Genomic DNA, 26,974 nt, shown 5'->3' on the forward strand with positions numbered 1-26,974 from the left:
GGGGGAGGGCGAGAATAGTGGGGGAAATATAGAATCCAAAGAACTTGAGACACGTGGTTATAAACTAAGGTGGGGAGAATGGTGGGGGAGGGAGGGTGCGGGTGGAGGGGATTGAAGGGGGGGAATAGAACAACTGTAATGGTATAATCAATAAAATATATTTTAAAAAAACTACATACGTTTAAAAAACTGCATACATAATTGTGCCTTTGTTCAGAAACTATATGTCTGAAGGTAGAGGGAAGGTACAGTGACCATTGAACCACAGGGGTATCTTAAAACTGAAAAATGATGTGGGGGGAGGGGGAGGGGGATATAAGGAGAATAAATGGTCATAAAAAAAAATACAATAAAAAAAAGGAGGGCTTCCAGCCAAGATGGAGGCGTAGGTGGAAACACTGTGCCTCCTCGCACAACCAAGTTTAAGACAACAAAGTTTTAGTAACAAAAATGTAACCAAACCACAGAAAATTGAACTGTACAGAAGTCCGACAACAACCAACCATTCAGTCAGACCAGTAAGAGGGGTGGAACCAGCAGCTGGCAGATCGGGGTCGGGCAGGAAAGATTGGCTGGACCGACCCAGGCGCACAGGCAGCTGTTGGCGGATCCCAGGTGTGGGGTAGCAATGGTCGGACCCAGTGATGGTGCAGGGCGGCTGGCTGACTGCAGTCACACATTCTTACGCAGATAAACCAGGCAAAGGAGCGAGCAGTGAGACAGACCGTGCAGGCCCCAGCAGCAGGAAGCAGCAGAGGGGACCACCAATGCCCCTCTTTGAACCCTCCCCCACATACAGTGTCACAACCCAGCAACTGAGTTGCCCAGGCCTGGTGAACATCTAGGGCTCGGCCCCTCATACTAACAGGCACGAACAGACCAAAACATTATGGCTCAAGAACAGCTCAAAGCCCCAGAGCCAATAACTCTAAGCAACCAAGAAATAGCCAACCTATCAGATGCACAGTTCAAAACACTGGTGATCAGGATGCTCACTGAACTGGTTGATTTTAGTCACAAATTAGATAAAAAATGAGGCTACACTAAGTAAAATGGAGCAAATTGCACAGGGAACCAATAGTGATGGAAAGGAAACTGGGACTCAAATCAAGGGAATGGACCAGAAGGAAGAAAGAAACAATCAAACAGAAAAGAAGGAAGAAATAAGAATTCAAAAAAATGAGGAGAGGCTTAGGAACCTTCAGGACATCTTTAAACATTCCAACATCCAAATTATAGGGGTACCAGAAGGGGAAGAGGAAGAGTGACAAGTGGAAAACTTATTTGAACAAATAGTAAAGGAGAACTTCCCCAATCTGGCAAAGGCAATAGACTTCCAGGAAATCCAGGAAGTTCAGAGAGTCCCAAAGAAGTTGGACCCAAGAACAACACACCAAGGCACATCATAATTACATTAGCCAAGACCAAAATGAAGGAGAAAAGCCTAGAAGCAGCAAGAGATAAGGGGACAGTCACCTACAAAGGAGTTCTCATCAGACTGTCAGCGGATTTCTCAAAAGAGACTTTACAGGCAAGAAGGGGCTGGAAAGAAGTATTCCAAGTCACGAATTCCAAAGACCTACATCCAAGATTGCTCTATTCAGCAAAGTTTTCATTTAGAATGGAAGGACAGATAAAGTGCTTCTCAGATAAGATCAAATTCAAGGAGTTCATCATCACCAAGCCCTTATTATACGACATGTTAAAGGAACTTATCTAAGAAAAAGAAGATAAAAAATATGAACAGTGAAAGGACAGCAAACTCACAGTTATTAACAACCACACCTAAATCAAAGGCAATCTAAGAGGACAATTAGATCAGGAGCAGAACCACAGAAATGGAGATGTCATGGAGGGTTAGCAACAGGGCAGTGGGAGGAGGAGAAGGAGAAGAAGGTACAGAGAATAAGTAGCATAGACAGTAGGTAGAAAATAGACAGGGGGAGGGTAAGAACAGTATGGGAAATGTAAAATCTAAAGAACTTATGACACATGGACATGAACTAAAAGGGGGGGGATGGTGAGGGAGGGGTGTGCAGGGTGGAGGGGAATAAAGGGAGGAATAGGACAACTGTAATTGCATAATCAATAAAATATATTTTTAAAAATGCAAAAAAATAAATAAAAATTAAAAAAATTTAATTTAATTTAATTTAATTTAAAGAAAGGAAGAAAGACTGAAAACAAACCAGGCAAGTTCACTAATTATAATAGAATTTATTACAGAGTAAGCTACTTACAAAGAGTAAGCCTGGAGTGGACAGGCAATACAGTGGTGCGAGTCTGCATAGCTAACCTCTCCCACTGCGTGGTTATCACAGCACGTATTCTACAGTATAGCTGAACTACTAAAGATCGACAAGACAAAGAGGAAAGAATGCAGTACAAACTTGGAACCATACCCCTTTTTTTAAAAATATATTTTATTGATTATACCATTACAGTTGTTCTATTCCCCCACCTTCATTCCCCTCCACCCTGCATACCCCCTCCCCCACCACTCCCCCCTTTAGTCTATGACCACGTGTCTCAAGTTCTTTAGATTCTATATTTCCCCTACTATTCTTGCCCTCCCCCCTATCTATTTTCTACCTACCATCTATGCTACTTATTCTCTGTACCTTTTCCCCCCTACTCCTCCTCCCACTCCCATGTCATTAACCCTTCATGTGTTCTTCATTTCTATGGTTCCACTCCTGATCTAGCTGTCCTCTTGCTTTGCTTTTGTTTCAGGTGTGGTTGTTAATAACTGTGTGTTTGCTGTCCTTTCACTGTTCATATTTTTTATCTTCTTTTTCTTAGATAAGTCTCTTTAACATTTCATATAATAAGGGCTTGGTGATGATGAACTCCTTGAATTTGATCTTATCTGAGAAGCACTTTATCTGTCCTTCCATTCTAAATGGAAGCTTTGCTGGATAGAGCAATCTTGGATGTAGGTCCTTGCATTTCATGACTGGGCATACTTCTTTCCAGCCCCTTCTTGCCTGTAAGGTCTCTTGGGAAGTCAGCTGACAGTCTGACGGGAACTCCTTCGTAGGTGACTGTCCCCTTATCTCTTGCTGCTTCTAGGCTTCTCTCCTTCATTTTCATCTTGGCTAATGTAATTATGATGTGCCTTGGTGTGTTCCTTCTTGGGTCCAACTTCTTTGGCACTCTCTGAACTTCCTGGATTTCCTGGAAGCCTGTTTCCTTTGCCAGACTGGGGAAGTTCTCCTTTATTATTTGTTCAAATAAGTTTTCCACTCGTGGCTGTTTCTTTTCTCCTTCTGGTACCCCTATAATTTGGATGTTGGAATGTTTAAAGATGTCCTGGAAGTTCCTAAGCCTCTCCTCATTTTTTGAATTCTTGTTACTTCACATTTTTCTGTTTGGTCATTTCTTCCTTCCTTCTGGTCCACTCCCTTGATTTGAGTCCCATTTTCCTTTTCATCACTATTGGTTTCCTGTGCATTCCCCTTCATTTCAATTAGTTTAGCCTTCATTTGTTCCTCTAATTTGTGACTAAAATCAACCAGTTCTGTGAGCATCCTTATCACCAGTATTTTGAACTGTGCATCTGAGAGGTTTGCTATTTCTTAGTCACTTAGAGTTATCGGCTCTGGACCTTTGAGTTCTTCTTGAGCCATATTTTGGACTGTTTGTGCCTGTTAGGTATGAGGAGCGGAGCCCTAGGTGTTCACCAGAGCGGGGCAACTCAGGTTGCTGGGTTGTGACCCTGTATGTGGGGGCGGGGTCAAAGGGGAGCAATGGCGGTCCCCTCTGCTGCTTCCTGCAAGCAGCTGGGGCCTGCGTGGTCTGTCTCACTGAGCGCGAATGTGTGACCACAGTCAGCCTGCTGCCTTGGGCCCTCACTGGGTCCACCCGATGCTACCCCAGCTACCTGGGCACCTGAGTCAGGGGATCCTTCCTGCCCGACCCTACTCCACTGCTGGCTCCGCCCCTCTTACCAGTCTGGTTGAATGGTTCGTTGTTGTCGGACTTCCATATAGTTCAATTTTCTGTTGCTTGGCTGCGTCTTTGTTTACTAAACCTTTGTTGTATTCAAACTTGGTTGTGGGAGAAGGCACAGTGTTTCCACCTATGCCTCCATCTTGGCGGAAGTCCTGGAACCATACCTCTTGATGGTCTTTGATGGATACTGGCTTAGAATTGACGACATCTAGTTTGATATTCACCTGAGTTGCTATGCCATTCTGACAGTTTACTGACAGGAATATTGATAACTGCACTGTCTAAGTTTACAGGACACAGCTAGTCATTAACTGGGGCTTTGGTGTTGGCTGACACCAGTTAGGTCAGAGTTCTTGTGATGGAAATTTAAAAAGCAGTAAAAGCAGGGATACAGAGATGGATGCGGTTTTGTTCACAGCAACAGCTACACACTATCACTCCTAACGAGGAATGGTTGAACGGTGGGAAAGGAGCACAGCTGACTGGTAGCAGGCGGCGGGCACAGTGCACAGTGGTTCAGGCACAGGCTTTCGCGTTAGACCCGGGGTTTCATACCAGCTCCATCAATTACAGGTACGTCATCGCCAGTCCATTATTCAACTTCTTGAGCCTTAGCTTCTTCATCTGTAAAATGAGTGCAGGGCTCCTTTTTTCTTCTGCAATTAAGGGCTTTAATCACCTAAAACCCTCCAACTGCATCTTTGCTGTCCTCCTATGCCCCCCTCTGCTTCTCTCTCACAGGTTATGGGCGTTCCTCCCGAGTGCCAAGCACTGGGTTAGGGTAATATGCGTTACTACCCTGTGAAGTAGGTACTACTGTTATCCCTATGTTATACCTCTCTAGTTTGACTAAAATCAACTTTATTCCTTAAAGTTATTTACATCTGCACATCTCAATGCAATCTATATTTATTTCTACTACAATAAATAAAGCAACAGACTACTAGAAGCCTGAAAATAAAGTTACCATAACTTTTTAGAATCACACCATAGAATTGATACTTTAAGTCTTGTGTTTTGTTATTGTTGTTTTATTTTGAAAGAGCTTTTATTAAAGCTGGGGACAGTGAAATAAAGGAAGAGCTTAAAATAGAAGAGGCAAGATCATGGCAATAGGAGAGAGTCTAGGCTGAGCTGCTCTGGCCTTTAAGAAAGTCACAGAAGCAGGAGTGAGCCAGCTGGGCTGCATGGACTCAGGAAACAAGTTAAAGAGGAAAAAGAAGGGCCCTCAGAGGCATGTTCAGAGAATTGGCCTGGGGCACACTGCTACCCTGGTTGGAAGTCCGTGGGAACCCTTGGAGTTTAGGAGAAAGCAAAAATACACATCTGAGGACAGAAGGTGTGGGGAAGGCATGGGTATGCTCAAGAGAGAGCAGGCTTGTTTTTCTATTTATCATTCTATGACTGATTCCTTCTATGAAAGCCTGCTGCACACCACTGTGTTCTAACAAGTTTTTGTGAGTTTTTAAAATAACTAAGAAAACTTTCTTTTGTTTTCTAGTCCTATACATTAAGAAATGAAGCAAATCACTCTACTATATTACCAATAACCCTCAGAATTAGGGGAGAAAACACCTACAAAACATAAGCCAACTGGTCAGCAAAGTCTAACAAGTCCCTCTCTGGGAACAGTGAGACTCCTCGGACCTCCTGACCCACAGTCGGCTCGAGCCCTGACGCTGCTCTCACAGAAGCACTTCACGACCTCCGGGTGCCCTGTGTGAAATGCAGCCCTGAAATAACATGGAGGATGCATATCACAGTGACGTCACTGGAGCAGCAGAGTTTGAATTATTTATTTGGTTCTTTACAAAACTGCTGTCCATAAAATCAAACTGCTCGGTTGTATACAAGGACTTTATCCATAAAATCAAGCTGCTTGGCTGTATACAAGGAATGTTTGGCAGAATGAAAACAGATTAATGACTACCAGCATTCCTAACAGCTAAATCACTGGGTTGGTTCTGCATGTGCTGGAGAAGGCAGGCTGGGCATTTGGAAAGTTCCATGGCTTTTGAAAGGTCACCAAGCCTGAGAGGCATTGTTTCGCTCTGGACTCAGTTCCAGATTCTTGCCCTGGGTGTGTAGCTCTGAGCCACCTCTGTCTAAAGCAGTTAAATTCTTCAAATGTAGTCTAAGTAATGTTACGAGTCTTTTTCCCCTGTGATATGAAATATTATTTTGGTTATATCTATTAATTTTTTTAATTCTTAGGGTTTTTTAAAAATATTTTATTTATTTATTTTTAGAGACAAGGGAAGGGAGGGATAAAGAGAGGAAGAGAAACATCAATGTGTGGTTGCCTCTCACACCCACCCCCGCCAGGGACCCAGCCCACAGCCCAGTCATGTGCCCTGACTGGGAATTGAACCAGTAACCTTTTGTTTCGCGGGGCAGTGCTGAGTCCACTGAGCCACACCAGCCAAGGCTAATTCCTAGGTTTTAAAAAACATTTTTAGTCTTCAACCGAGGATATGTTTTGATTTTAGGGAGAAAGAAAGGGAGTGAGAGACAGAGAAACATCAAAGTGAGACAGAAACATCCATCGGTTGCCTCCTGTACACGCTCTGACCAAGGATCAAACCTGCGACCTGTTGGTGTACAAGACAATGCTCCAACTAACAGAGCCACCTGACCAGGACTAATTCCTAGTTTTTTAATTAGATGCTTACAAACCCATTAGCAAGAAAAAGCATACAAATAATATCTATATTTGCCCTGTTCACTATGGTGGCCATGAGCTAGACGTGGCTACTGAACACTCACTGTGGTTAGTATAAGTTGAGATATGTTCTAAGTATAAAATAGGTACCAGATTTCAAAGACTTACTACAAAAAAGTAGTGAAGTATTTCATCAATAACTACCTAATGTTGACTGCATATTGTAATAACATTTTGGGGTCATTCAGTTAAATGAAATATATTAAAATTAATTTCACTTGTATTTGTTGACCTTTTGAAATTCAGGTTACTAGAAAGTTTTTAATTACATATGTGGCTCATATTTCTATTAGGCAGTGCTGGGTCTATATTATTTGCAATATTTTGTTACCAAAATATCCACTTGAATTACTCAGTGGGCTTTAAAAACTGGCAAACTCCTCCCAAGTAAAATGTTTTAGTTTACTACAAATACTTAAAATTTTCCATCACCTCTTCACCCTAGACAAAAGTTAGTTTCAATACTGGTAGTGATGAAACTCTAAAGACATTACAAAAATCCTACTTACACCATACAGCTCTTGGGCTTCTTTTCCAGTGATATTTTTTCCAAGAAATGAGATAAATAGTACAATAATGCCATGAGGAAATCGTCAAGGTTCTTATTCCTATAGGAGATAAGAAAAAAGAAATGAACACATATCTCAAACATAAGTTTCTCAGAAAAATCTATAAGAACACACAGCATAGTAAGTAGAAACATGGTATCATGCCTATCATACAACTAATTTCCCATTTGAAATTCTGTACTATACCGCTTAAGATGTAAGAAGTCTGATTTTTGTAAACACAACTTTCTGGAAGGTCAGACATTAAATTATCATTTTGATCATTGATAACTGAAATTGATAAGTTTTGCTCATCAGTTAGTTTTAAATGTTAAAAAGTTTTAGCCCTGGCCCATGTGTCTCAGTTGGTTGGGGGATCACCCTGCGAACTGAAAGGTCTCAGGTTCGATTCCCAGTCAGGGCGCATACCTAAGCTGTGGGTTCCATCTGCAGTTGGGACACAACCGATTGATGTCCCTCTGTCTCGGAGCCTTTCTCTCTCTCTCTCTCTCTCTCTCTACCCCCCACTCCCTTCCCCTCTCTCTAAAATCAATAGGCATGTCCTCAAGAGAGGCTAAAAATGTTTTTATTATATAAGTGATATTTTGCCATTGTTTAAAAAATGTACACAAACGTAGCCAGTAAAAAAGTTTTCTCCTCTCACCCGTCACCATCCTAGTCCCTGGTGGTAACCACGGGGCTACCAGTTTGTTATGAATCTTCTTAAACTTTCTAAAGAATAGACAATCACATACATACAAGGCACCCCCCACACACCAACACACATACATACCCAGGAATGCACCTTCATTTTGGTAACACGCAGGGTAATGCTGTACATACAAATCTTTACAATTTGTTTTTGTCTCTGACATCTGCGTAGCAAGGACCTCTTTCCAAAATACTATGGACAGATTTTCCTCACTCTTTGAAACAGCTGAAATATTTTATACCTCATAACTTATGTGACTAGTCTTCTATTGATGGATATTCAGATCTCTTAAAAACATTATAGACATTGAAGCCCTGGCTGATGTAGCTCAGTGGATTGAGCGTGGGCCTGTGAACCAGATGATCGAGGTTCGATTCCCAGTCAGGGCACATGCCTGGGTTACAGGCCAGTTCTCAGCAGGGGACGCATGAGAGGTAACAATACATTGATATTTTTCTCCCTCTCTCCTTCCCTTCCCCTCTGAAGATAAATAAATAAAATCTTTAAAAAAACATTGTAGACATCGCTGCAGTAACTATTATTATAATCATATTTCTGGGTAACTTCCCACATGAAATTGCTAGGACACAGATATATGTATGTTCAAGTTTCATAAGTCTTGCTTTCCAAAAAAACTGCACTGATTTACAATCCTTTTTTATTTGTTTTTATATTAGAAGTCATTGTTTTCTTTCTACATATTCTTACAAGACTTTTTCTGCTCCCTTTCTAAACCCAGAAAATCTTAGTCTGGCATTCTTTCCTTAACTGTACCTTAAGGGTAGGATAAAGGTGAGCACTGCAGATTTTTTTCAGGGTATTAATAACCACCTGTCTAAGGTTGAGTTTTCCCAGAAACTGACCCTGAGACAAAGATCCAAAAGTAAGTAGTATATTTGGAAAGAGATCTCAGGAAACATTAGTAGGATATTGGGGAAGTGAGATAGAAAAGAGAAGGAAGCCAATGAAGAGGTTAACAAGTTCATTATCACTGTGGACAAATGAAGTCCATTCCTGTAGGGCACTCTGGGAGACAGGGCAGAAAATCTCTCAGTTATCCTGACAGATGGAGGCTGGGACATTCATCTACCAGCTTGCTCTCTGGCACATCACAGACAAAAGGCTGCTTCTGGGGCACTGATCCCCTAGAGGAGGAATCCTCAACCCCCAGGCAGGCCATGGATCGGTACCTGGTACCAGTGTCCTGTTAGGAACCCCGTCCTCATATTAGTTATGAGGTCCTCCCAGTCACAGCAGGAGGTGAGTGGCAGGTGAGTGAAGCTTCATCTGTATTTACAGCTGCTCCCTGTAACTCGCATTACAGCGTGAGCTCTGCCTCCTGTCAGATCAGCTGCGGCACCTGATTCTTGTAGGAGTGCCAACCTCAGTGCCATACACAGGATCTAGGTTGCATGTTCCTTAATCTAATGCCTGATGATCGAAAGTGGAGCTGAGATAGTGATGCTAGTGCAGGGGAGCGGCTGCAAGTACAGATCATCATTAGCAGAGAGGACTGACTACACAGAGACCATAATAAATCAACTGCCTACAGACTCATACCAAAACCCTATCAGTGAGCGGCAAGTAACGACTAACCTGCATCTGGTGGCAGGTTATATGAAGCCATTTCCCACCCCACCCCGCGGTCCATGGGAAAATTGTCTTCCACCAAACTGGTCCCTGGGGCCGAAAAGGTTGAGGACTGCTGCCCCAGGGCTCCTTGCTTGCCCCATAGTTAGGCTGGGTGTGCTCCTGCCATGGAGTAAAGCTTCAGACAGAGAATCCCAGGGGTTTGCCAAAGCAGGCTTCACTGGGTGTTGAGGGAACTGGGGAGCGCTGCCAAGGGCCTTGGGGACCCAACTCTTTTTGAGCACTCACGAGTGCAGGTGCCACGTGAAACGGCTTTCATTAACAGCCACGAGACATCATTACTTCTGATTTTGTGTCCGAAAAATGCAGAAGCTCACCCAGTCACACACCTGGTACTTTCGGGGCTGCCAAAAACAGCTAATAGGGCCCCCGACCTTTAGTAAATGAGTGTACCTTTTAACTATTATATAAATAATAAATAATTTATATTATCTATTATAGAGTTCAGCCTTTATGGAACTCTGACAATATGCTCTCCAAACTTCTTGTCCTGGGATTTGACTGTGGCCTCCTGTGACTTCTGGCTTCCTCTCTTTTGGCCTGGGTCACTGAGAGGATAGCTTGCAGAGAACCGGGCCCATGGCCTTTCCCCCAAAATCAGACTTGTCATCATTTATCAGACAGAATGACTTCAAAATAGAGAATAAAAGATCTCAAATGCCTCACAAGCACCACGTACTTCATGAATGTTGTAAACGAGCAGACGCGCTGCATCTCAGTCTCTTGTAGCAAAAGCAAAGCAACAACTGAAAAAGAAGACAGACAATTGAAAGAGGGACAGAGAGCTCCTCAGACTCTCACCAGATATGACATAGTACGAGGAAGCGGTGACTCACATTTAGCATCCTGCAGTGTGACGCTGCCCTGCTGACCTCGTTTCTCTAAGGCTTGAAGTGACTTAGCATCTCTCGAGGCAAATCTTTTATCTGTCAACCTGTTTTGGAACGTAACAGTCTCTACTATTGCTTTGAAAGGTCTTAATTATATTTAATCTATCCCGAGTGGATGAGGCTTTTACTATAAAGTAATAAGAGCCTAAGTCTCAATCTTGGGTTTTGTTTAAGGTAGGATCATTTCAGAAAATGGTTTATTAAACATTATATGTACCATACTATGGGTACAAGGGATGTACAGCACCTGACATAAAGGGGAAAAACCAATTCCATCCAAAATAGATCATTTGAATCATCTATTTACAGTATAGATACTATTTTCAGGTAAAAAAGAAAGTATGAAAAGCTAAAAATTTGCTAGTAGGCAAATTATAACAGGAATACATCTCTAGGGACAATTGTAACTCCCACCATAATTATGAAGTAGTGTATGTTCTTTACTTGACAGGTATTTGCACTTCAGCCTAGGAGAATGGGAATGATATTTTCTTGGAGTTTGTAAAGGCTTAACCCATTCTGCTGAGGGGTACTAGCACGGCTGGAAAGTTAAGATACCTGTCTGCAGCGGCACCATCAATTTCAGCAAAGTGCACTGCTTTGCCTTTCCTTGCTTTTTCCTTGAGTTCTACTGCAGGTGTAAAACTGGAATAGAAACAAGAGAATTGGGAACTTGACCTTTTCCCAGAGAAAACAAATCATGCCATGACCACGCTGTGTAATCTCAGGGCCAGGACACATTATGAGAGGAGCTTGAAGAGAATGTGAGGCACAGCATTACTCAACATATGCACTTGCATATGGAATAATCATCCGGAAAAGGACTAAAATTTCAGATTTTATATTCAGCCTCTCCATATCAGCAGCCTCCAGAATACCATCATGCACAAAACGTTTTTGTTTGAAAACATTTTAGTAACTTCACAAGACACAAAGCTCATAAGTTTGAAAGAATTTTTTGATTTATTGAGTCCACTCTTCTCAGTCCCATCCCTATAATTCAAACTTTCTTGCCTTATTAGTTTGCCTAATTCAAGGCTAGAGTACCCTAAAATAAGAAATTTGAAAGAATGTATTTGGGCTATCATGTGGATCAGGTCTATGAACCAAGTCAAATGAACTTAGAATTATAAAATCAAAACTTCAGGTGACAGGACATCTAAAGGGTCACCTAATGCATGATTGTCACTTTACTGATGAAGAACGCAGGCTTAGAGAAGCTGACCCATGTCTCATGGTTTGAAATCTGAGGCAGGCAGTGCCTGTCCTTAGCCAATAGTCTGGCATTTACTGCTAAACCTCTAGTCTTTATTTGCTACCCTCTGGATACACCTTTCCTACTTCACACTTGTCTGAGTGTCTTTTCACTTGACCAAAGTCATTCTTTAACCCTCTGGTGAGATGGGTTTTTTGGTTAGTGCCCTGCCGTAGCTCTGGTGGCAGCCTGCACTCTCAGTACACGGGGTTGGAGTCACTAAAACATCACTAGTAACAACTGAAAACTGTCCTGTGAACTGCACCTCTGATTGGCTCCCCACCCCAGGCGGAGCTAGTTCTGTACCCTCCTACAGCCTTCCCCTCAACCTGACCACTCACTTAGAATCTGGTCCTTTTATAGACTGCATTTGGTTAATGTGTTTTCTTAATATTACAACATACTCCTGTTGTTTCCCTTTGCCCTGAACTACATGAGAAAAAAAATCATATTTTCCCTGTAGAACCCACCACTAAAATGTAGACCACCCTTGGCTTCCACACAAGTCAGAGCTCTTCAGTGGTTGGTTAGTGGTCTTCTCTTAGGCCTTAATGGGAAGCAAGAGAAAAGCAAGGCTTTTGGAGGTGCAGTTTCCTATGTATGTCCTCAGGGGAGTCAGTGACCTTGGCAAAGATTCATATAGGCTGCTGGGAGTAGGGGCACTTGAAACAAGAATGGATAGGACTGCTGACACTGAGTCAGAGAGAAGCATGCCTCATGGACCAACCTAGAGGCGGCCTGTGAATAAACGCATTCCCTCTTTAACAAATATGAAATGGGCATGCATGCTGATAACTCGTGCAACACTGTCACTTATTCCTCACGAGGCATTATTATGCCATTTTACAGGTGAGAGAGCTGATATTAGCAAGACTAACTTGACGAATGATAGCCACCTAGTAAGCAGGAGAGCTAGGATCTGAACCCAGGTCTCCTGCAAACCACTCTTTACGGTCTCTTCCTTCTTACCTGCCTATTAAGGAATAAAGACCGTCTTTCCCTGTCCGCTACTGTGTGTCCATTTTGTGTATGGAGGTTATGGGTATCCTGTTGTACCCTGATAGTTGTTTCCCTTGGGGTATAATCTGGAAAGGTAAGGTAAGATCTGCCTGTTAATAGGGTGTAGGTCTTCTCTGAAGGGTAAGATTTCCAGAGTCATTCATCTAGGAAAGACGCCAGGAAATGCAAGGTGGGAGAGAGGAAAGGATTGTCTTCTCTCGATTTCAGCTTGAGAACACCTAGAAGTCTGCAAACACCTGTTAGCTGGCAGGTGTAAAAAGTGGCCTACCCCATGTGGAAGGAGACAACAATCAAGGCAGAGATTTCAGACAGAATGTGAATGTCCCTAAGATTAAGCCGTTACTCTGCAAAGCAATTATCTGGATTCATGAGACTCCAAATTTTTCTCCCTGTTGTTGGATGTTCTTTCTTACTCTCCTAAAGCCACTCTTCCCAATTACATCCCCTAAAAGAGAGCCTATATCTCAAGGTCCCATTTAGTTACTCTCTTCAATTCCTCTAATTTCATCTACTCAACTAATTCCAATATAAGGTTTAGGTTTTTCTGCAGACACATAAACTCATACATCTGCCTGTTGGACACCTTCGCTTGCACACTCTCCAGACACCTCAAACTCCGTATGTCTGAAACTAAACTCATTCCCTTTTCACTTGTATCCACTATTCCTGTCTCACAACTCAGCAAAGAGGTGCCACCACCCACCCAGGTGTCTGAGGCAGTAAATGTGTCGTCCTCGATTTCTCTACATTCTTGAGCCCCCACAGTCCACCTAACACCTGTCTACTCCCCTCTCCCTTCTCTGCCACCATGTTAATGTTAGCCACCATCATCTGTCAACTAAATTTCTGCAATTGCTTCTTAATTATTTCCCCCACCTCCAGTCTTGTCTTCCTCCAAACATTTCCTATGCCCCAGGCACAGTCATTTCCCTAAGAGGTGATTCTCATCCCAGGTTACTTTCTTGCTTAAGAGATTTTGATGTCTCCCCTGAACCCTCTGAATAATTTTCAACTACCTCTGCATTGTATGCAAGTCTTTTCATCATCCTGCCCTGGTCTCCTTTGTCTCTAAACACTTGGAACTCTATACCCAGCCTCCCGGACTGCCTGCAGTCCTAAACATGTCCCATGCCCTCTCAAGAATGGGCTTTTGCACATGCTGTTCCTTCTGGGAATGCACTCCCCTCCTTCCCAACCAAATCTCCCTTTGCCTCATCAACTCCTCCTCCTCAAGTCTTGGCTTGGCTATTACCGCCCCTGGGAAGCTGCCCCTGTCTTCTGGACTTCAGGCAACGGTCCCATTTGGGTACCGACTGGGTCAGGGTTCTTGGGTGGACATGGTTTTCCTCCGCCTCAGCCCAGTCCACTGTGGCTGTGGTAGCAGTTACTGGTGAATGAGTCCCAAGGGGAGCAGCAATCTCAGGAGAAGAGTCAGGGTCAGCAACGGTGCTACCCAAGATTGTCCTTCCTCTTGCTTATTTTCAGTAAGGAGAGCAGCATAGACACTCCTCCCCGCACTTTCAAATTCCCACGCTGTCCTGTCTGTATTAGCTCCTTCCCATCATACACAGTGGAAACACTGCTTCTATCTTTTCCGGGCTAACCTGTGGCGTTGGTCCTATTCCGACCTTCCTTCTTTTCTCTTCCATCTCCTTTCTCTCAAGACAAACAGTTTTCCTAATACAGAACCACCAAAAATCTCCTTTCCTTAGTACTGGACCCCCTAAAGATGATCATCTCTTCCTTTCCTTTTTCACTGGCAAATTTACTTAGAAGAGTACTCTCTTGCTAGTTTCTCATCTTTATCTAAGATTTTCTCCTCGTCCAATTTCTCCCCTTATCTAATTTCCACCCTACCTCGCCCCTGAAACTGTTGCTCACCTAGGTCCTCAGCAATCCCTAACTTGTTAAATCCACAGAAGGGCTTCTTTTCAGTATATGCCCCACCCTGAGCTCTCTCCAGCATCTAACACTTCTGACCACTCGCCATTCCAATCCCTCTTCTTAGGGAATTTTCTTTTGCCTTTGAAGGCTTGTGTGTCTCGGGGTTTTTCCTTTGACCCTTCTAATCATTCTTTCTCTTTGGCTAGCTCTAGACTCTCTCTTCTCCTGCAAGTCATCTCCCCCTTGGTTTGCCGCATAACTGTCCTGTCTCCCTAGCTCTGATCTCACCCCTCCTCGACAACACGGGGGAGGACTTTGTAGAGCATAGATGCAGTGTTGGTGGTATGCCTAGTGAAGGCTTGTGGAGCGGCGCCAAACAGAACTAAGCCTAAGAGCAGTGACCACACTGGCCTTCTCCCTCTGCCACACCCACCCTTACCACTGTCACCTCTCAACCTCCTCTGCCTCTGCCCTGTCTCATCGCTATGGATGGGGGTGACATAAGTCTCTACAGCATTGTCTCTGGAAAAAAGAGCATGTTCCAGCTCATGGGTCCTCTCTAACTTCAAACCTACTTTTTAATTTGTGATGGGAGATGCTTAGGCTTTTAGAGAGGATCGGTACCCATATTCCCATCAAATCCAAATACTAACTCGGACCTAAAACACACAAAGTTCTGCTTTCCTCTTCCTTAGTACTCTCCCCAGCAGCTGGACTCCAAGGGTAGTCCTGATACTCTGAGGTTTGCCGCATGAAGTGGCTTCAACACAAAGCAGCCCAACCACAAAGGAACTGCCCCCAGCCCCCCGTCTGTTCTTCACGGTATTCCTGTCTCCATCACTCCTAACTACCTCCAATTTGTATGTTCCACAGAGTCTGGAGCTGGGTTTATTTGGCCTTTTAATTTTAAAATTGAAGTATAACTTAGATAGTAGTAAAGCACATAACTCTTAAGTATACAGCTTGATGAGTTTTATATCATCTACACAGGTACCCATTGTAACTGCCACCCAGGTAACAATACAGTTCATTTCCAGCACCTCAGAATATTCTGCAGTGCCTTCCCCCAGGCCTGTCCAGGTGATAAACCCTTAAAGCTGACCATAATTCTCACCTCTATCATCAAAGTTCTTTTTTTCTGTCATTTTAAACTCATAAATAATTAGAATCATACAGTATTTACATTTTGGTGCCTGGCCTGTTTTGTTCAACATTATGCCATATATTTTACCTTTTAAATCAATCCTCCCATGTATATTCTCCAAAATTAGTGGGAAGCAATCAAAATGTTTTCAAAGAATAATTTGGTAGTGAACCAAATTATTAGTTTATGGATAGAATGTTTTATGAATAAGAAAGTCAGAGTAAAATTGACATCTATGAATTTATTAATACACTTATATAGGAAATAGTGCCACTTGTGTTGGGTCATTATTAGATTGGTATTGAAGATTAGTTTGAAAAATTCTACAAATTAAGTAACTTTACAAAGAAGGTCAGTAAGTAAAAAGCACGGTCCAATTTTCATCATAAAAGAGAGGCCTGAGATGGCCTTTAAATATACATGAAGGTAAAAAAATGCTGGCACTTAAAAGTTTATTTCCGTATGTTCTTGTGCTCTAGGATGTATTTTGTGTGTCTAATCCCAAAGCTATACTCTGGTTTCTCTTCAGATCACATAAATCTTTCGCCTTTTTTACCAAAGCTATCTTTCTGTCTTTCCTTCTCACTGTCTGTCCCACACTCACCAAGTCTGACGTTTCAGGAGCTACTCAATAGAATTTTCTGTGACATATCTGAGAACAAAAACTGAACAATCATTGCTTTGGAAATGACAGATTACTCAAATCCTGAAATAAATATGTAATATATTCCATATTTATTCTATGGAATATAAACTTTTGATTATGACTCTAATGTACTGTTTAGCCTTTAAATTATTGATATTTAATTTACATTAAATACAACATAACTATAAATTACATCTGCTTAGCTAACTCCTTTCCTGGCCTCCAGCCCCATTTGTCCAACCATCTAAAGACATATCCACGTGGGTATGGCATAATGTCCTTAAACACATCACCAGTTTTGCCTTTTTTATTCTGTATATGGGTGAAGGGCAACCCCAGCCACCCAAGCCACATACCTGGGGGTCGATCTAAACACCTACTTCACACCCAGGGACCACATTCTATCAGTTCTACCCAAACATCCTGTCCATTCAGACTTTTACGTATCTCTTGGTCCTACACCCTTCTCTCTATTGCTCCCAGTACAGACTCAGTCCTGTTTTGTTTTTTTAACCTGTATAACTATGTGTAATCCTCCTACAACTAACCTTCTAATTAGTCCCTGCCTCTAGTCTTTCTCTGCTTGACATGTAGTTGGTTTACTGAACAATAAACATTTGGTGAATGTCTATTTATGAAGTTCATCAGACGGCTCCAGGGGCAGGAAGATGAGTAACACAGTTCTTGCCACTGAGGGGCTTAACACTGGTGAGATTTGAGTGGATATTGTATTCTCTATACCTTTTGTATTGCTTGATTTTTTAAATAAATGCTATACATGTATTTTTTATAAATGCTATAATAAAGTTTTATTAAAATGTACCTTCTGAATTCAAGAGTTTTAGTCTCATCTTTCCAGTACCACATGCCTAATCGTAATCCCGACTGCTGTAAAATAAAACCATTGCAGCAAAAATAATTAAAAGTTCAATTTACAATCCACAAGTCATAATAAACATTTAACAGTAATTCCCACTAGTTGCTTTTCATTTTACAAAGATGGAGACTGATAAAGGGTGTTCTTCCTTTAATCTGAAGCTGGGATTTTCTCCTTTTTACTGGTTTTTAGGTGTAGTTTCAGTAGAAACGAAGGGAAATTACAAAACTTAGCTTGTACTGTCTCAAAGCCCATGGTAACAAATGACGGATGAATTGGGGCTCAAACCACAATAAACGATGCCCCGACAGCCTCGACCTAATAGTAGAGACACTCATAATAGAAGCCCCTCTAACACAGACCGCCCTTCCGAGGAAGTTAGCAAGGAACAGTCAGCCAAGTGTGCCCCCGCTCCCCTGTTCTTTGCTACCGACCCACCGGCCTTTCCTCTCCGGGATCGGTCCCGGAGCCGACTGCTTCCCACACAGGGGAGCTCTTTATTTTGGGGCTGGTGAGATGGGACTTCCATAAATACCTAAGTATCTGCGCAGGGAGCCAGAATCCTTTCTGGCCTTTGCCGAATACAATTCCACCGTTTTTGTTTTCGGAGGCGCTGAGCCCGCGGCTCTGTGAGTCCGCGCAGCCGGGACCCAGGCGGCGGCTCGGCGGGGCGGGAGCGCAGAGGGGAACCGGGCGCCGCGGGCCAGGCCGGGGCAGCAGGCGGCCTCCCACCCGCCGCCTGGCTCAGGGCGCCCCCGGCTGCACTTACATCCTGCCAGGTAGCCCCCTGCGCTGCCAAACGGCTCCTCCTCAGATAATCCTCCCGCACCTGGTTCATGGTCTCACACTGTGGGCCTCACGGAGCTGCCTAGGCGACGGGCGGGTCGCACCCTGAAACTGCGCCCCAGGCTAGCGGACGCCGCCCCGCCTCTGCTGGCGCCCCGGGCCGGCGGCCGACGCGGATCGGGGGACGCTGGGCGTTCTAACGGCCACCTAGCGACAGCCTTTGCTGTGGTGGCTAATGGGAGTCTCCATGGCAAAGCTGCCCAGGGGTGGGGGTGGCGGTGCGGGTGGGAGTCAGGGGGAGTGTTCCATGAACTGACTGACTCCTTCACTGTACTGTTTTGTGTTTACTCTGAATAATTAGGTTCACTTCCACAGGGAAGTTCTCTTTGTTCCAGGTGGGACTGGATTGATTGGGGTGGGGAAGAGTAGGCGAGGAAGCTTGGAAATAAGGTTCTCAATCTTTGTTCTGCACAACTAGAAGATACCCAAATCAGGGGTTAAGAAGATTCTTAAGAAGTAATGTGTGCAAACCACCTCCCTTCATAAGGACTCAAAAGCAGTACTGCTTAAAGCAAAGAAACTGCTTTGTGTCAATGGGTCTTCAATTGATATTTTTACATTTACTCTTCTCACTTTTCAAATCATGTTGTAATTTCTTCTCGCAACTGCGTTGATGTAGAGAGTATAGTTCTTTTCTTCCAATGCTAATATATAAGCATGCTAGAAGACACATGACTGAGAATCTCACATATTCTTTTGTTTTATCCCCACAGCTCACTTAGCATAAGATGCTTACTAAACAGTTGGTGATTATATACTCCCATAAACTTTAATACTATGAAAATAGACATTTCTACTATCTCCACTCTCTCCGTCTCACTACTTGATGAGACAGTCACTGGTTACAATAATTATAAAATTGTAATCACTTAGATTTATGTTCCACTCACTTTTGTTCGTTCCTGGTAGCTGTTCCCGTCAGCTCAGGACACACAAAAACCCACCGACCCATATACTGACAGTGCTGCTTTGAGGTTGTGGCCTCAAGGCTGGCTTATTACAAGATGACTCACTTGCAAAGGAGTAAGACTATTCCATTCACCAAGAGTTTTTCACCAAACACTATACATAACCTGGGGTGGGGTGGACAGGGAGAAATAATAAGCTAAAGCTCCAGAAAAACCTGGAATCTATTCGCCTGACAATGGTTATTAGGAAGAGCACACTTCAGTCAACCAATTTATCCCAATGAGTGAAGAACAACAAAGATCTTTTACACCTCACTATAGTCTAACTTCAGGGTGTCTAATGTATAAAACTAAGGTAAAAAATAAGAGTTGAGAACCCCAAATAATGAGAACCCCTACATAAATGTTACATGGCAAGTGATTTCACAGGTGCTAGAAGAAATAGTATTTAAAGGAACCCTTCTAATTCAGAACAACCATCTTATACTTCCGTATCACCAACTCCTAACAAAAGAAGGAAGAAAAGATTGTTTTTATTGCTCTAAATCATTATTGTAAAATTGACCCACTCATTTCTTAGGTTACATTTTGCACCAAATAGGTGTTTTTTATAACATTAGAAATTCACAACCTAAAATGTAAATAATTTTCCTTTTAGAAAAAAATCACGACGTTATAAAGTAGGGGTAAAAGTACTATCTAATTAATAATTCCAAGTGTCCTGTGAGGGAAAGGTTTTCTTGGGTGGGTTTTTTTCCCCCCTAATTAAAAGAAATATTTCAAGGTCATATAACTAAGAGCATATAATATAGAACTGAGTTGCTGGTCCCAGATTTTTAGATGTAAAACATTAACTGAATTACAGTGTATGCTTATACTGTTACTGGTCAGGGGACCTGGTCCTCAGCAGGTCTGCCTAGGGCTAGCCAATAGTGTGTGGGTTCTTGACTTCATGAAGGAGAGATTTCACAACAGGAGTCCAGGTGATTGAGAGCAGGTTTATTGAAGTTGAGGTCAGTGAAACAAGAAAGGGCTTAGTATAGAACAAGCAACAGGAGAGACCTAGGCTGGCTGCTTTGGCACTCTAAAAATGTTACAGGAAAGAAATGAGCCCAGGTGGGGCTGCAGGATTTTCTCACTGAGAAAAGGAGGCTTGGAGACAGGTTCAGGTTAGCCTGGGACAGGACGAGCTGCTGCTGCCCATTGCAAGTCTCATGGGGATCCTTAAAGTTTGGGAGATACATGCCCACTGGGGAGGAGGAAAGGAAAAGGAAAGATGTAGGCATGCTCCCCAGAGGGAGAGAACAGGCTGGGTCCTGTGTCTTGGGGATTTTCTCCCTCTTGTTGGCAGGAATTTTAGGTTTCAGGGGAGGGTTTCAGCAGAATATTCATCAGCAGAATATTCATTAGTTTTCCAGGTGTGCCCTTTCAGGAGGGCAGGGGTCATTAGTCATTGCAGCTGGTCCTGGTGTCACCCACCTGGTTTTGCCTCTTTTCTGGGCCTGGAGCTGAAATACAACTGAGGCCAAGATGTTATCTCCAGGGAGCTTACTTCTGCATCTGGCTATAAGTTGCTTGGCCAGTTTGTTCAGCTGTCTGTCTCAGTTTCTCCATTCTAATTGCCAAGGAATTTTCCTAGCTTCTTACTATCCTGCCTCAATATTATGAAAAAGTCATAATGGACAGGTTTCCATAGTGTTACAATTTTACCTTTAAAAAAATTAACATGTAAGGATGAGGCAATGATGGTATTTGAATTAGCAACTCCATTTTTGGTTACTGATTTCCCTAATCTTGAATTCCCAAACAACCTAATAATCTATCCTGAAAGTGATGGAGAAAAGAGCCTATGGCTTCCTGATTTTATCTATTGATAAAAGACATTTCTACAATAAATATCACCCTATTATGTTTCAGAAATGCATATATCCATTCCAAGAGCTATATCAAAAGTAAACACTGGTCTCTTTTCCCAAAGATCCTTACTTTTTCATCAAGGAATGAAATTCTGTATCTAAGCCCTAGCTGGTGTAGCTCAGTGGATTGAGCTCAGGTCTGTGAACCACACGATTGTGGTTCGATTCCCAGTCAGGGCACATGCCTGGGTTGCAGGCCAGTTCCCAGTGGGAGACTCACAAGAAGCAACCATACATTGATATTTCTCTCCTTCTCTCCTTCCTTCCCCCCCTAAAGATAAATAAATAAAATCTTAAAAAAAAAAGAAATTCTGTATCTAATTTTAATACTTAAGGACAGTCCTTCAAAAACAGTTTTCTGATACTTATTTATAAATTAAATATACAGAAGCAATAGAATATTCTTGTTCTTTAATGTATATATTCTTATGAAATATGTAAAGTTCTTTCTATAAAATATATAAATATATTTTAGAATATATATTTTAGCAATTGTCTTGTAATATATGGATTTGAGATTCTTTAAAACTTTAACTACAACTTTTATAAACTACATTCCATTTAAAGTAGGTGAAGGCCTTATCATGGGCCTAGTATTTGAATTTCATAAAAAGAAATCTTTTGATTTTATCTAAATAACCAGGTTGTATTCCTACTTAAGATTATATATAGGATAAAGAAGTTCTCATTTAGCCTCCCTGATGTATTGATTAGATGATTCACTAAATATCCTATTATATATGTTAAGTTTAAATATATATCATTAATACCTCCTAATGTGTAAGTTTTATGGAGGTATCATTAATACCTCCATTTACATTATACATAACAAATACTATAAAAAATTTAGAGTGAGCTTGTTTTGAAACACCACACATCCAAATACTGTAAATTACCTATTATGTGTTATTTTAACAGGTATCTAGTTTTATTGCCTCAAAACAGGGACAACTATGTTAATTAACCATTCAGGTAAGAAGAATTTAAGTGCCTATTCTGAGAAATGTATTTTTTATTTTACATGTATTGCATTTGCTTTAGTCATAAATGACCACTAGTCTCTAACATAACACACTACTTTAAAGTTCAAGTGATGCTTAATTAATTCTTAAACTGTAATTTAGCCTTGTCCTAACATCAAGTACTTTTTCCATTGTCATTTGACTATAGCTGATCTAACATTTGCTAAGGAGTTCCCAGGGGTTATTGGGTTACTAGTTTCAACTGACCCCTGGAAACACTGGATGGCTGCTTTGGTAGCTTTATCTTAATAACATTCAGATCTAGATAAATTTGAGAAGGCAGAATTAAATAAAAAACACTCAAGAAGGCTAGAAGTTTTACAAATTACTTTTCAAAATAATAGAAAATAAGTGTTTACATAGATTGAAATTGGTGTTATAGCCAGTTACCAGAGGCCTGGCCACAGGATCGAAGAGACTACCTCTGGTCATCTTTCTGATACTTTAGAAGCTAGTATCTTTTAAAGTGAGGTCTAAAATGAGTCATACTAATACCAAATTGCACTGAAAGAAAGACTCCATTACATTCTGAAGTTAGAGCAAGGGATAAACACTTTCAACAAATAAAGATCTACTTTTAACAAATAAAGAAGCTTAATACTTGGTAAAAATGAATGCTCAAAGTCACTCTGAGACTATTAATGACCTGTTTCTTAATAACAAGTAGTCTGTCAAATATTCGTGATATTATCTGTAGTCAATGAAACACCATTATACCTCCTTGCCGAAAATTTTCCACTAGCGTGGCACAGGCACCCTGCCAGTAACCCCAAGTTATCTTCAGCTTTTCAGTGTAATTTCTAAAAGTTTATTTTGAAGTAATTTCACAATTGATTTTTTATCTTCATCCCCCACCCAAATGAAACCTGCTGGGGTTGGGGAAGGAAGGAAATGTGTATGTACTTAAGAGTCATTTCTTGTGTGAGGGTCATTACCAAAGCCCAATTTTAGGCTGCTTTGTTCCCTACTTTTTATTCTCTCTGCATAATAAAGATCCACTATTAAATTAAAGGGTCCACTACTAAATTAAAAATATAGTTTCTATAATTCAGTTATCTTATGAACAACATGAAGCAAATCCACATTATTTGGAAAGAGATATCAAAATGTATACATGTAGTGAAAACATTAGGCTAACTATGCATTTTCCAATCAGCTTCACAGAATTTATCCCAAGTTTCCCTTAAAGAGAATAAATCCAAACAAAGCAGAAGTGTAATTCCAGTAATAAATAAACATGAACCCTCCTTCTCCCAAGGTTGTGGATTTTAAAGCCCAGGATAGTGGACTTTATCCTTCAAAGTCCTTTATTCCAAAGGGTTGCAATATTCCTATCTATAGCAATCTCAAATCAGATATATAGGAAAATGGACAAGTTGTATATTAATATAAAATACAGAACCATGTTGCAGTTTGACTTTAAAAAAATCTGTTCTAGTGATTTAAGGCAGGTATTGCAAAATCATTATGATTCTTAAATTGGGGAAAAAACATCTACAAATCTCCTACCCACCTAGAAATTGTGCCTGCTGGAAACACATCCTTATGGAATAAGTTCAGGAATTGAGCTGTTTTACTAGAAAGTTAAAACAAGTTTGACTAAATCTGGACTCTTAATATTAAGTGGCTTTAAAGTTCTTGTTTCAGGCACCTGTATGGCACAGAAGGCAATTTGTTTCATTCTACTTTGGGCTATTATCAGAAGACAACTAGTGCCCCAGCTTTTTTTAGTTTAAAGAATCATTTTACATTTAACCCCAAAATATAGCTTGTATTTTAATGGAATATACAGGTGGATTTTCACTTGAACACTTAAGCCAAGCCTTAGGAGTTTGGGTACATTGGAAGATGCTAGTCTGGTTTCTGTGTTCAAAGAGGGGGGAAAGTTTACCCAGATCTTCTCCAATTAAGCTGTTGGTAATTCAAAGCGGGAACCTCATCTGAGAATTAGACAAGACTGAGTTAGATAAATTTAACCTCATACTAATATCTTAGTTAAAAATTAACATGGGTAAAACAGTACGGAAGGAAAATTGAAAACTCCAAGACAGCAATTTTGAAATCAATTCCAGCTTTACTTTAAATTTGTACTTATGCAGTTGTGTGCAAAAAGAATGCCTATTCTTGACTTTACTGCAACATTGGCTTTCCTCCTTAGCACATAAAATTAAACAATTCAAGCCTCTATATATTGTTACCAAGCTTCCATAGAACAAGTGCACAAACTTAAGGTTTCCCATATAAAACTAAGCTAATCAAAATTGCTCAAGTCAGCAAACATGCAAATGCATTTAAAAGAAACCTCAAATAATGCTTTTAAAAATCAAACTTTAGAACTAACCTTTTATAATTAAACTAAGTTGTTGCTCCTTTCCTTTCATATGTATACACCGGGCTAAAGACTTCCAACAATAGCTCTCTACTTGGCACGAGGACATTTCAAAGAAACAAAAACAAAAGGAAAAAATAGAGGGGGGGAGGGAGATATAAGGGGACTATATGGTAATGGGGAAAATACACTGAAGATTAAGTTTAAAAAAATAAAGAAAGGAAAAGAGGTTTACGCTGACTGGAGTGCAAGCTTAGTCCACTTCCTCGATGGTGGGTCCCCCGGAGGCTCCGGACCCGCCGCCGCCGCCAGGGCCGCCTTGGTAAAGTTTGCTGATGATGGGGTTGCACACTCTTTCCAGCTCTTTCTGCTTGTGTTCAAACTCATCTTTCTCCGCCATCTGGTTTCGGTCGAGCCAGTTGATCACCTCCTGACACTTGTCGAGGATCTTGTTTTTGTCCTGTTCGCTAATCTTGCCCCGCAGCTTCTCGTCTTCCACCGTCTGCTTGATGTTGTAGGTATAGGACTCCACGGCGTTTTTGGCGGCGACACGGTCGCGATTGGCTTCGTCTTCTGATTTGTACCTCTCGGCTTCCTGCACCATCCGGTCAATGTCGTCCTTGCTCAGACGACCCTTGTCGTTGGTGATGGTGATTTTGTTTTCTTTACCAGTGCTCTTGTCGGCGGCGGTGACGTTGAGGATGCCGTTGGCGTCGATGTCGAAGGTGACCTCAATCTGGGGGACCCCGCGAGGCGCCGGGGGAATCCCGGTCAGGTCGAACTTGCCCAGCAGGTTATTGTCCTTGGTCATGGCCCGTTCGCCCTCGTACACCTGGACCAGCACGCTGCTCTGGTTGTCTGAGTAGGTGGTGAAGGTCTGCGTCTGCTTGGTGGGGATCGTGGTGTTCCTCTTGATGAGCGGGGTCATAACGCCGCCAGCCGTCTCGATGCCCAGCGACAACGGGGTCACGTCGAGTAGCAGCAGGTCCTGCACGTTCTCTGACTTGTCTCCGATCAGGATGGCCGCCTGCACCGCTGCTCCGTAGGCCACCGCCTCATCGGGATTGATGCTTTTGTTGAGCTCTTTGCCATTGAAGAAATCCTGCAGCAGCTTCTGGATCTTGGGGATGCGGGTAGAGCCACCAACCAGCACGATCTCCTGGATCTGGCCCTTGTCCAGCTTGGCGTCGCGCAGCGCCTTCTCCACCGGCTCCAGGGTCCCGCGGAACAGGTCAGCGTTGAGCTCCTCGAAGCGAGCGCGGGTGATTGACGTGTAGAAGTCCACACCTTCGTAGAGCGAGTCGATCTCGATGCTAGCCTGTGTGGAGGAGCTCAGGGTGCGCTTGGCGCGCTCGCAGGCGGTGCGAAGCCGCCGCACTGCGCGCTTGTTGGGTGCAATGTCCTTCTTGTGCTTGCGTTTGAACTCCTCAGCCAGGTGGCTTACCATACGGTTATCAAAGTCCTCGCCGCCCAGGTGAGTGTCGCCAGCCGTGGACTTCACCTCGAAGATGCCATCCTCAATCGTCAGGATGGACACGTCGAAGGTGCCGCCGCCCAGGTCAAAGATGAGCACGTTCTTCTCGCCGCCCGCGCTGCCCTTCTTGTCCAGGCCGTAGGCTATGGCCGCCGCCGTGGGCTCGTTGATGATGCGGAGCACGTTGAGGCCCGTGATGGTGCCCGCATCCTTCGTGGCCTGGCGCTGCGAGTCGTTGAAATAGGCAGGGACGGTGATGACTGCGCTCTGCACCTTGCCACCGAGGTAGGCTTCGGCGATCTCCTTCATCTTAGTGAGGACCATGGAGGAGATCTCCTCTGGGAAGAAGGTCTTCATCTCTCCCTTGTACTCCACCTGCACTTTGGGCTTCCCTCCCTCGCTCACCACTCGGAACGGCCAGTGTTTCATGTCCGACTGCACTGTAGCATCCTCGAACTTCCGTCCGATCAGCCTCTTGGCGTCGAAGATGGTGTTGGTGGGGTTCATAGCCACCTGGTTCTTGGCGGCATCGCCAATGAGGCGCTCGGTGTCGGTGAAAGCCACGTAGCTGGGGGTGGTGCGGTTGCCCTGGTCGTTGGCGATGATCTCCACTTTGCCATGTTGGAAGACCCCTACGCACGAGTAAGTGGTGCCCAGGTCGATGCCAATAGCCGGGCCGCGGGCAGACATCCTGACCGAAAGATAGGCAAGCGACGTTAGGCAAGAACACCAGGGACAGAAAATCCGCGGAGTCAACTAACGGCTGCCCTGCACCTGACACCACGAGCGCAAACTGTGTCTCTCGCTCCCCTAGCCTTGGCTCCTCGCTCTTATAGCCACCTCCCCCCGCCGACTTGTGGAAACTCCCAGAGCCAATCCGCTCTTAGGACCGCCCGCCAAGGCTTGCTTTTTGTCGGAGTGACCCGCCCGCGGCCCAATAGATTTTTAAGTTGAGTGCGGGGCGGGACCCCGGCCCGCGTGAGGCTGCGAAGGGCAGCCGTTATGTAAATATCCCCTCCGTGTCTCCTAGCGGCGAGGTCCGCCACTCCACTTCAGACGCCGGCAGCTTGGGGGCGTTAGGCTCGTGCACTCTCCGACGCCCTCCAGGTGTACGCGCTTTCTTTTGATCTTCGCCTTCCGTAAGGCTGGATTCGCCGATATTCATTGGATTGGCAGG

The 26,974-nt window shown here is 43.1% G+C and overlaps 2 protein-coding genes across 4 annotated transcripts in view; both read right to left on the bottom strand.

The window, feature by feature from the left end:
• Positions 1-18,259, bottom strand: part of PPP1R36 (protein phosphatase 1 regulatory subunit 36) — a 31,933-nt gene extending 13,674 nt beyond the window's left edge. The window contains exons 1-6 of one of the 3 annotated variants that reach the window (XM_037031600.1): positions 18,132-18,259; positions 17,249-17,313; positions 11,035-11,121; positions 10,423-10,520; positions 10,266-10,332; positions 7,186-7,284 (exon numbers count right to left, since the gene is read on the bottom strand). In XM_037031600.1, coding sequence (XP_036887495.1) covers positions 7,186-7,284; positions 10,266-10,332; positions 10,423-10,520; positions 11,035-11,121; positions 17,249-17,313; positions 18,132-18,140 — 425 coding nt within the window. In that variant the 5' untranslated portion in view covers positions 18,141-18,259. Of the gene's footprint in view, positions 1-7,185; positions 7,285-10,265; positions 10,333-10,422; positions 10,521-11,034; positions 11,122-17,248; positions 17,314-17,837; positions 18,018-18,071 lie in introns of those variants that run through there. The other 2 variants (XM_037031599.1, XM_037031601.1) reach the window with 2 other exon arrangements.
• A 5,789-nt stretch (positions 18,260-24,048) lies between these two features.
• Positions 24,049-26,637, bottom strand: HSPA2 (heat shock protein family A (Hsp70) member 2). Its single transcript, XM_037031343.1, has one exon. It carries the CDS (start codon positions 26,485-26,487, stop codon positions 24,577-24,579), a length of 1,911 nt encoding a protein of 636 aa, XP_036887238.1. The 5' UTR covers positions 26,488-26,637; the 3' UTR covers positions 24,049-24,576.
• Between the last annotated feature and the right edge of the window lie 337 nt (positions 26,638-26,974).

The sequence above is a fragment of the Sturnira hondurensis genome, unplaced genomic scaffold (genome assembly GCF_014824575.4).
Source record: "Sturnira hondurensis isolate 20B ecotype Veracruz unplaced genomic scaffold, ASM1482457v3 Scaffold0021143, whole genome shotgun sequence".
Taxonomy (NCBI): domain Eukaryota; kingdom Metazoa; phylum Chordata; class Mammalia; order Chiroptera; family Phyllostomidae; genus Sturnira; species Sturnira hondurensis.